Genomic DNA, 11,772 nt, shown 5'->3' with positions numbered 1-11,772 from the left:
AATGAACGGGAAAATACGTAGTTTTTAGAGAACAACGGCATACGGTCGAGTCGGCCGCTCCTGGCACGTATACGTAGACGTAAAGAATCTTTTACGTTTATAAAAAATAGAAAATATAAGAAATGCGCATGCGTACGTAAACGTTTACGTGTTTGTAGGCCGATTCGACCGTATGCCGTTGTTCTCTATTGAAGAAAAACTACACGTAGTTAATCAGGTAAATTACGTCTTATTAACTACTTCCGAACCCTGGTGGTAAGCTATAAAAGTAGGGTGCGGCAACACTGTTGGTAATTTGACGTTAGTGACACTTTAACGGTATACGGTATACGGTATTTGTATTTCAGAATTCAGAATAGGAGTTCTTTTTGGAAGGCGTTGATTCTTGATCTGCTATTGCATTATTTGCATTTACTTTTGTATACTTTCCAGGTAAAATTTCATCTTTTTATTTTATCACATTAGTACTATTAATATGTTTTAGAATGGGTGTTGAAGTACAATCTATTAATCCCGGAGACGGTAAGTATCCGATATATAGGTTAAATAGGTATTTTTCAGATTCAAATAAAACCAAGCCTAATTTGGAAAAGTAGTAGGTAGTATATATTTCCCAAATAATATTGTACATAATAGACCTGTAAATAGTAATTCCATATTAATATTAGGCCTACAAACAATTAAATTCACAAAAAATCAATATATGTGTATTGATGTAGTCAAATTAAGCTGTACTTATATCTGCTTTCATTAGGTTCCACATTTCCAAAAACTGGCCAGACTGTGATAGTTCATTATACAGGAACATTACAAAATGGAACCAAGTTTGACTCTTCTCGTGATCGTGGAACGCCATTTAAATTCCACATCGGAAAAGGAGAAGTTATTAAAGGCTGGGATGAAGGTGTAGCCCAGGTATGTATTATTGTAGTATACGAGATTCTCTCTCTTGCATTTTTTACTTTACCGAATATAAACTGATATCACTGACATTAATTTTTAACTAAAAAAATTTTTGATAACAAATTAATCAACAGATTTTTGCTTATAAGGTTCAGTGTCATTCTATATTGTTTAGGTTTGGTTATTTAGTGTATTTTGATGAGACACTGCAATCTAATTTAATATTATTAAATTAATCATAAGTTCTATACTAATACCTTAAGTGAAGGAAATCTTTTATTGATATAATAATTCATTAAAATTGCTTTTATACTATACAGGGTGCTACAAATTCGACGTACGAGCATTGGTACCTTGGTAACCGTAATAGATACGAATATGGTTAAATCGGGGCAAAGTTGTGTTTTGGATTGTTCACCAAGATGCTATCAAAAGTTTTAAAAATTTCAAGGATTGTTGAGTTTTTAAGAAAAGACAGATTTTTTTGAAAATCAATTTTATTTTTTGTTGTCGTTACTTTTTAGAAAATAAAAAAATTAATTGCAATTTCTTATAGCCACTTTTTTAGGGCTCTCTGATAGTATTTTTAGATTTTTAAATTAACTGATAATTTATGTGATACAGAGGCAACTTAATTTTTTTAAATGCGGACCTGCATTTTTATTTAAGGTTTTGAAAGAACTCGGTTTTCTGAGTACAATGATGTGCCACACTTAATATTCTTTTTGTTTTGGACATTTAAACACCAAAGACAACTTATTTAAACTAATTTTAAGTCCGGCCCTGTTTTTTTTTTATATTTAATCTATTCATCATTACAATATTGATAAGCTTTTAAACTTAACAATGAAGTGGCGTAAAACATTGAATATGGAAAATCAAATGCAATAAAAAAAATTGGCGCCAGGAGGCACGTATAGCCGCCCATACTAAAATATGTTAATATCTCGAAAACTGCGACTTTGACTGATTTTGATGTTATTACAAATTTTGTTGCAAATATTATTCCTAATCTTAATTTGAAAACCACGTTTCGCTAGCTACTGTAATTTTGGAGTTACGATTTTTTTTAATTTTTAACCCCCTCCCTTACCCCCTTACCAACCCCCCACCCTCACTAAAAACTAAAGGCCAGATTCTCGGGTGCCACAGTATTTTTGTGCCAAATTTGGTTAAAATCGGTTCAGCGGTTTTTGAGTTATCGTGTTACAGACGGCATACAGACAGCAGACGGCAGACAGACAGACAGACAGACAGACAGACACCATGAAAATATTTTGTATTTAAGTCATTTATGACCCAAATAACTCATTTTGAGTGAAATTAAAAAAACTTTTTTTTGCCAATCCTAATAGCCTACCATACCTATTGCTATGGTCGGCTAATAATCTAAAATAAATAATATAAATATAATATAACAATGAAATCATTTCCCCGGAAGATGGATTGGAAATGGTAGAGCAGTATAATAGCCAGCGAGGGGACTCTGACTTGAAATTATTTTAAATAATAATTAAATAGTTTTGTTGTTGTTAAGGTACCAAAAACAAAAAAAGTATAAAGTGTGGCATATCGTTGTACTCAGGAGACCGAGTTCTTTCAAAACCTGAAATAAAAAATGCAGGTCCGTATTTAAAAAAATTAAGTTGGCCTCTGTATCACATAAATTATCAGTTAATTTGAAAATCTAAAAATACTATCAGATAGCCCTAATAAAGTGGCTATGAGAAAGTGCAATTATTTTTTGATTTTCTAAAAAGTAACGACAGGGAAAAATTGGTTTAAAAAAACCGTTTTTTTTAAACTCAGTAATTCTTGAAATTTTTAAAACTTTTTTGATAGCATCTTGGTGAACATCCCAAAGCGCAACTTTGCCCCAATTTAACCATGTTCATATCTATTACGGTTACCGAGATACCAATGCTCGTACCTCGAATTTGTAGCTCCCTGTATAATATGATCACGTACCTAAAATGTAGTTTTTTGTCTAGAATTTTTTTTACAAATAATGTGGTATTATTTGTAATATATTTTCAACTTTTGTTACTATTACCATTTCATTAAATTTCCTACAAAGTCTAAAATTGCTTACTGGCATTGTTAATATGATATAAATAATTGTAAACGGATTTCATTAGGGGGTGGGGGTAGTAAAAATAATAACAACTTTGTCTCAAATTAGACCTGCTAAAGTAAATATAAAATTAAAAGATGCATATATTTACAATGTAAATTAATACATTTTTGTTTATTTAATAAAAGCTTACATTATTCGTGGCAAATATCTATGTTTTTTAATGGAATTTTACAATGCCTGGGTTATTTTTCAAACTATTAATGATAAACTTAACTAAACAAATTAACACAGCTATCTAGTACAGGGACTTGTCTAATATAAAAATATATTTTCAATAGTAGGTGTTTTCGCAGATAAAATCAGAATCAGTGGTTTCATATACAAGCTGATAAATTCTAAACTGATTTTAAGATATGTGATTGGTTAGCTCTAGTTCGAGATTGTTCCACGGCTAGACCTAATAATTTAAACAAATAAATATGAAACAGTTCTACTTTACAGTAAAAACTGTTACCCACTAGCAATATACTTTCTTCTTATAAATCCGGGAGACAAAACTATGGGGATAATTTCATTATATACAGGGTGTCGGGTGACCCAGGCCGAGCGCGCATTAGAAGTTTCTAGAGAACTACAATATCTAGACCGGAGATTTTTTGCACATGACTGTTTCACAGCAAGATCTATCGATTAAAAATATTTCCAATATGGCGGCACTTCCGGAAATACCGGAAGTTGACAGCAACTTGCTTATTTTAAACCCAATTAAAATCCCCCATTTTTTATTTCATGCTTAAATTCTCTGTAAAATTTTATGAATTTTGATATTAAACACTCTATATCTAACATTAACCGTTTGTGAGAAAAAAAAATATTTAAAATTTTTGGAGGAAAAAAACTGCCTGTCTAAAAAATCTGTATAGCCTAAACGACCAATTTTGTGATTACCGCAGCCACTGTGGCATAAAGAGAATACATATGGCTATCTATTTCAAAAATTAAATTGTTCGAATGACATATAATATTGGCCGTAGATGTCATGGAATTGAGCGATTAAAAAATTATCATCATTTTTTTCAAATGGAAACCCACTTTTTTTATTTAACTAGAGAAAAGGTTTTTTAATTCATTACTTTTTGATTATATATGTTCATATACCTAAAATCAATCGTTTTTAAGTTAATTAAGATTTAGTTTTAAAGCATATTTTTTTCTTGATTTTATCTACCTTCCTTTGACATTAAGTGTCAAACCATCAGACAATTTATTTCCTTCTGTCAAAAAACTAATTATTTGAATTTCGTATATTATAAATACTGCTGGTAAAATTTTATAGTATATTTATGAAAATATATCTCGTATTTTAGTGATAATGGCAATATGACATGGACAGATATAGTTTTATATCGCGTTACGTTTAAAGTCATAAGCTAATGGTTAAAGAACAAAAAAATATACCCTTTAAAACTAAATCTTAAATAACTTAAAAACGATTTATTTTAGGTATAGGAACATGTATAATCAAAAAGTAACGAATTAAAAAACCTTTTCACTAGTGAATTAAAAAAGTGGGTTTCCATTTGAAAAAAATTATTTACGATAATTCTTTAATCGCTCAATTCCGTTACAGCTACGAACAATTTAATTTTTGAAATAGATAGCCACATGCCTTCTCTTTATTCCACAGTGGCTGTGGTAATCACTAAATTTTTCATTTAGGCTCTACATATTTTTTCGACAGGTAGTTTTTTTTCGTCCAAAAATTTTAAATATTTTTTTTCTCAAAAATGGTTAATGTTAGATATATAGAGTATTTGATATCAGAAGTCATAAAATTTTACAGAGAATTTAAGTATGTAATAAAAATGGGGGTACCCATTTAAAATAAGAAAGTTGTTGTCAACTTCCGGTATTTTCTAAAGTGTCGCAATATTGAAAATATTTTTAATCGATAGATCTCGTTGTGAAACAGTGATGTGCAAAAAATCTCCAATCTAGATATGTACTATACTTCTCTAGAAACTTCTAATAAACGCTCAGCCTGGGACACCCTGTATGTGCAGATAAGGCAACAGCAATCACTTTGTGAAGTAAAGACCAAATTTACACCAGATCATAAAAATATAGCTAAAAATTATAATGTGTCATGCATTAAAACGAGATTTTGTATGTTTATAAGACATAAATTGGGATTGATTGACGTATTTAATTGTTCTTGGTCTCTTCCTGTTTTACCGGAAATGACTATAACTTTTGATTTTTAAATGGCACCCTCGGTATTTTTTTAGTTTATCTGATAGAAAATGACACTCTGAATAGAATGACATATCATATATCAACTTTTGACATTTTCTCATATGGTTTATTTGAAATTGTAATGTGCGGTTCATAACGACAATTTGACACGAAATACCAAGTGTGTAGTGTCAAATTATTCGTAAAAATGCTTTTTCCAAATATGCTTATGAGCCACCCTCGATCTATTTGAAAAAATTGAGGTATGGTTAAAAATACGATTTGGGCATCTTTTAACTGGCCAGGAGAAGACACTAAAATATTAGACAATCAAATCTATTTTTTCAAGGCTCCTTCATTAAAAATTAGTGTTTTTAGCACAGCCATGGCACTTTATATTGAAATTTAAAGACAGTGTTTTTTTAAGCGAATATGTCAAAAGGTGACATATATTTCATTCTATTCAGAGTGTCATTTCCATCGAATAAAGTAGAAAATACCGAGGGTGTGATTTAAAAATCAAAAATTGTAGTCATTTCCGGTGAAACAGGAAGTGACCGAGAACAATCATAAAAGTTATAGGGGTGAGCCACTTTTGAGACGCACCCGGTATACAATGTATATTTTTAATTTTTGCATTTATATTGAGACAAAGAAACACTGTACTACTGTACTACATAAATAATATTCCTTAAATTCAAATTATACTTTCTGTAGTCGACAAAAGCCGTCTTAAAACATTGTATTGAGCGTGGCCGCCTGGCATATGAGCCGTGGCGTGACACAGTGTTCGGCCACGCCCCGTTCTCGCGCAATAGATGTTTTTAGGTGTTTTTGAGGTACCAAACGTGCGAATAAAATTCTATTTTTTTTAGATCTGTTATGTTTAGTTGTAGTTTCGATTGGTAAAATAAACAGAAATTGTGAAACAATTTCACTGTCTTACATTATATTACAGAGCAAAAAAAATAATAAAAAAGTGTTTTTCGTGTGCTTTTTTGTTATAAGTAAATATTTGATTAATAGACCTTACAATAGGTTTTGATGGAAAAAAAATCTACTGAGAGAGTACTGCTAACAATAAGTTTGAAAATATTTGTATGATGTCTCATTTCAATATAGGAAAATCAAACACATGTTCACCCTTTGAATACATTTATTCGAATCACCTAACCTAGTTACAAAAAGATGGTACGCTATGCTTTTGTTGTTGTTGCAACAATTTATAAAATATTAAACATTGTTGAGTATAACCGGGTCGCACTACATCTCCCCTTTGAATGAACTTTATTCTGGTCACAATTAAAAGACATTCAGCATAAGCAAAAATGACAATAATAATTATGTGATATCCATTGGGTGTCACAATTTTATAATTAAAATGTTGCTATAATTAAGCTGACCAACATCTATTAACTAGATACTATTAAAAATAATAAAACAATACGACTCAAAATGGTCCCAACTGTATTCCGGAAACTTCGGCAGCATATTCTACAGATAAAAATAAGTAAGAAAGTATGTATAAATGTATATCCTAAAATGGCTTAGTTTCGGAGATACAGGCTGTAGAAGTTTCATTTTTATTTCGATTTTTTCCAAATAATTTCTGTAGTAACGTCAATATTTGTATGAAAATTGGTATCTGCGAGTTTTTTGACATGAGAAATTTGATTTTGATGTCAATGTGACTCCTACTAGTAGAGGGCGCCACCTACATGTTTTTTAACTGATTTGAAGAGTAATAACTTTTTGGCCATACCTGTATAAAACTACTGATTAAAAAAATAAACATTTACGACGGTTTTTACGTAAAAAAGATCTCTTGATAAAAATCGCTACGAGTAATGGTTCTCGAGATATTTGGAATAGAAATTATCAATACCTGTCATCATTGACATAAATTAAACATGTTGACTAAATAGTTATTAGACTGATGCTATTAGTGCTAAAAGTTCAACAGAAACTGTTTTATCGTCATTTTTTTGCAGAAATATGTATGATTAATTTAAAAAAATAAAAATTTCTCAAATTTATTATTTCGGTGAAATAACTATCTACTCAACGTGTTTATTTTTCGTCAATAATGACATGTATTGACTATTTCCATTCTAAATATCTTGAGAACGGTTGCTCGTAGCGATTTTTACAAAGAAATATTTTTTACGTAAAAAGTTACAGAGATGTATATTTTTTCCCTCAGTAGTTTTATACAGGTACTGACAAAAAGTTATTAGGCTTCAAAACAGTTTAAACACACGTAGGTGGCGCCCCCTACAAATAGGAGTCATATTGACATCAGAATCCAAATTTCTCATGTCAAAAAACTTCTAGATACCAATTTTCATCCAAATATTGACGTTACTTCAGAAATTATTTGGAAAATATCGAAATAAAAATGAAACTTCTACACCCTGTATCTGCGAAACTAAGCATTTTAGGACATACATTTATACGAACTTTTGTACTTATTTTTATCTGCAGAATATGCTGCCAAAGTTTCCGGAATACAGTTCGGCCCACCCTGTATAAGTATTTTTTTCATAATACAATATTACTTATCCTATTTATTATATATATATATTATATATTTTTACAATAATATAGGCAAGATCGTTAAAAACATATTTTAATATAAAATTATGATTATTAGTGTACAATTTCATAAGACTATATTGTAAGTACATGTTCAATAAGCAAATAAATTTAAAAAATACATATTTCTAAAAGGGGGTTACACATAATATGATGATTTAAATAACTTGTCTATCCCATCATTTTTATATTGACCTAACTTAACTATTATACACTCGCTTTTGGTCAAATATACTATGAAATTCTTAAAAATATGAATAAAGTTTGTTTTATTTGCTAGCTGTTATTGGACAACGAACGCACACTGTTTTTGTTCACTTTCCGTTTTTACACAATCTTTAATTACTTTTGCTTTCCATTAGTTACACAATCTTTAATTACACAATTTTCACCTTCAATACTACTAATTGAGTAGGGACCCTTATACCAAGGATCAAATTTTATTCTATTTTTGTTAGATAACATAACCAAATCGCCTGGTTTAAAATTAGTTTTTGTTAGAAAATTTGTCATGAATGACTTTCCGTTTTTGTTTAGTTTTTAAATTAACAGCACGTTTATTGGCTAATTATATACTTGTAGAATGTAGAATGAGTAAGAGGGGGGGTTAATCACTGCGACCTTAAATATCTATTGTGTCCCCCTTCCCTGAGTCATCACAATCACACAGTATATCAGCCATCATACCTCTGTTGTAGAGGGGACAGGGTATTTCCCATCCTCCTCTGACAACAGTTCTTCCTCTGAGGGTACACACCCTTCCACGGTCGGAGTTTGGCCCTCCGTGCCGCCCTTCACAGCTTTCTTCCGGCTGAGGAACCCGTGAGGTGAAGGCTGGAGGGTCTGTCTTCATTTTCTCCACCTCTTTAACTTGGTCTCTCGTTAGACCTGATACCGGTATCCCGTATCTATAATAGAGGATATGTCCCTCTTTCTCTATTGCCTCCTTGGATTTGAAGTCAATTCCTATTGTGAGGACCTGGCCATGACTCTCCTCCCTAGAGTTGATTGACTCGCCAACTCGATGTCCTTACATTGAAGTTCTGACCCTGGATAAGGCTCAGCAGGTAGGTGGTGTTTTTCCCCTTGCTCCTCGGCAGAAAGACCGTGATGGCCGCCCCTTTAGAGATGTTTTCTCCCTTCACTGCAACCAGTTCCGGCCCTTGCCAATTTCTAAGCTTAGGTGCGATTTCCACCAACCAATTCGCCGATTCTTGAAATACACAATCTATGAGGATCATGCCCACCCGAAAGTGTATCCCCGCAAAACGCAGCTGACCCACATTTTGTAGATCGTTGTGTTGCGATCCGATCGCCCCTACTTCGTCCAGTATCCAGTATGCCTCTTCTAGAGACGTTTGCTGGTCGGTGGTCAGAGCAACCTGTGGGAAATCCTTTGGCAGCACCGCCATCTTCACTTGTCCAGCTATAGCGGCAAAGCTGGTGATACGTCCCTGCTTGCCTCCCGGTGTTGGATGGCTTTCCATCCTGGCTTTTTTCTCTCCCTTCCGGAGAAGAGGTGAGAGGTTCTCGCTCCCTCGCTTGCCCTTTGATGGAGATGAGTCAGGTTGTTTCTTGGTTTCTTTACTCTCGTTTCTCTTATTTAGTTGAGTGTTTTCACTTTTGCTTCCTCTGGAGCAAATCCTTCGTGGAGCAGTCGAAGATATCTCCGTGCTTCTTGTCCGCTAAGACTACTCTCAGAGGATCGTCTAGCCCGCCTGGTTGACCCAGGCCGGGTAGACGAAACGGTAGCTTGTGTCGCTTATTGGGTCTAGAGGTAGGCTCCCGACCCTTGCTGGAGAAGGTGGTAGCTTGTGTGCCATTTGTGGAGGATGATCCCAAGCAAGTGTCAGCCGCCCTTCTTGTAGTTTCCTTTGGATTTGGTAGAAGTAGGGGGTAAATACAATGGGCTTCCCCCTGATGCCCCAAGGTTGAGGCCAGTAATGGCTAGTCCTCTATCTAGCCACGCATCCCTTTGACCTGGTCCCGCCATCGTAGGATATAGGTTTTTGGTGAGGTTATCTTCTCTTGGTCCAGGTGGTTAAGCCAAGAGCACCCCCCCCCCACACACACCCTCTACCCGCGAGACATAACCACAGTCAATAGAGGGTGCCTGGTATGACGGACAGGGGTAGCCCCGTCCGGCATCGATATATGTCTTGGTGCAATTCCCTGGCAACGACACTACAGCCAGGGACAAGACGATGAGTGAGATGCTTGTTAGACCAAGCCAAGCGCTAGGGTGATTCCCCCCAGCACTTGACCAAGAGCTTCCCCACCAACGACAAGGTCTTGCATCTCCTAGGGGAAGATTTTATATCTTACTTCATGATAGTAAGCGTCTAATACGGAATCTATAGTACCTGAAAGTGTTTCAGAGGTGATTGCCTTCAGTCCTAACACCAGTTCAGACGGTATAAAATCATGATAGATGATTGGCGTCGTGTTATAACAAACTGTAATATTGCACCCAGTCAGCTATTTATTCATATTCTGAGGTAATCGAGAACTATGATTTCTTACAATTCCTCCTATCGTTTGATTATGGTAAGCAGTCGAAAACTTTTGACTTATGTTAAGCATTTTAGTTAAATTTTCAAAAATTTCATTTTTGTATTCAGTACCTAAATCAGTTCTTATTTTCTTTACAACATAACCACATTTTCCGGGCCATAAATAAGTATGAAATGATCCATTATTATAGTTCATGGGACCGTTACGGCCTCCTCTTTATTAGGTATACTTAGGACTGATGACTATGTACTTGGTTAGTTCGTATTCAATTGTGACTGCATATACATTATTTTTTTTAGATTAATCATCAATTCTAGAAATAAACTATGATAAAACAGTTTCTGTTGAACTTTTGGCACAAACACATTTCCAAAATTATTTCAGTCTAATAACTACCTATTGAACATGTGTAATTTTTGTCATTGATGGGCATGTATTAATTTAAAGAATCCAAATATCTTGAGAACGGTTGCTCGCGGCGATTTTTACAAAGAGACTTTTTTACGTAAAATAAGGCCGTAAATGCACAGAGAAAACACTACCGTATCTACAAAGATAATATCATTGCACCAACGATACACTACTTTCCCCATTTCTCGACTACATCAATGTTTATTCATAAGTCGTTTATTTCTATAGAATATGTTTGATTATGATTTGAACTTGTTAAATGTAAAACCTTCTGTGATGTGTATTATCCTTGCGCTCTTATTGTGTACAGTATCTGTGCCGAGTTGATGACAACTGGTCTATTCTGAGTTGTAGACAGACTTGAGTGAAAATAATTATTATTATCCATGATACTATACAAGATTTTTCATTATTTTACAGATGAGTGTCGGCCAGAGAGCTAAACTAGTTTGTTCCCCTGACTATGCCTATGGTTCAAGAGGTCATCCAGGAATTATTCCACCAAATTCCACTCTCATTTTTGATGTAGAGTTACTTGAAATTCAATAAACAGTTTCAAAGTTACACAAGTTACAATTATTTAATTACAATAATTACAAATACATACTAAAGAGTTATAACGTTAAGATTCTAGCAGTTGATAGAATTTATGTGTGCTGGCATTAATTTTGGATATGCAATAAAATAGTGTAAAAATGTTTAAATAGTTTCATTAATATTTATATTTGTATATTTGTGATTTTTATGGCCATTAGAATCGCAAATGAATAGAATAAATGTTGACTATTAATTGATTGGAATTCGGGTGTCCAAACCGGGTTCCCGAAGTCCCGGTGTATTATATACCTGAAATCCCGATATTAAATCCCTGGTTCCCGAAAATCTCAAAAAATTTAAATGCCCAATCTAAAAAGACTCGACTTTATACACTTTAGTCTTTCAATGATCATATTTTATATACCGGGTGTTGCATCGTCAAGCGGGACATAGGAAATCCCATGTAAAATTTAATGGGGTCAATTATTGGCTTCCCTAAT

General features: G+C 33.5%; 1 protein-coding gene across 1 annotated transcript; it reads left to right on the top strand.

Moving 5' to 3' along the window:
• The first annotated feature begins 281 nt into the window (after positions 1 to 281).
• LOC115888424 (12 kDa FK506-binding protein) lies at positions 282 to 11,433 on the top strand. The gene is made up of 4 exons (XM_030908166.1): positions 282 to 432; positions 485 to 522; positions 755 to 915; positions 11,156 to 11,433. Exons 2-4 carry the CDS (start codon positions 486 to 488, stop codon positions 11,282 to 11,284), a joined length of 327 nt encoding a protein of 108 aa, XP_030764026.1. The 5' UTR covers positions 282 to 432; position 485; the 3' UTR covers positions 11,285 to 11,433.
• Positions 11,434 to 11,772: the final 339 nt, after the last annotated feature.

Source organism: Sitophilus oryzae, unplaced genomic scaffold (genome assembly GCF_002938485.1).
Source record: "Sitophilus oryzae breed Bouriz unplaced genomic scaffold, Soryzae_2.0 scaffold_738_pilon_pilon, whole genome shotgun sequence".
In the NCBI taxonomy this organism is placed as follows: domain Eukaryota; kingdom Metazoa; phylum Arthropoda; class Insecta; order Coleoptera; family Curculionidae; genus Sitophilus; species Sitophilus oryzae.
This window is presented reverse-complemented; position numbering and strand designations above follow the sequence as displayed.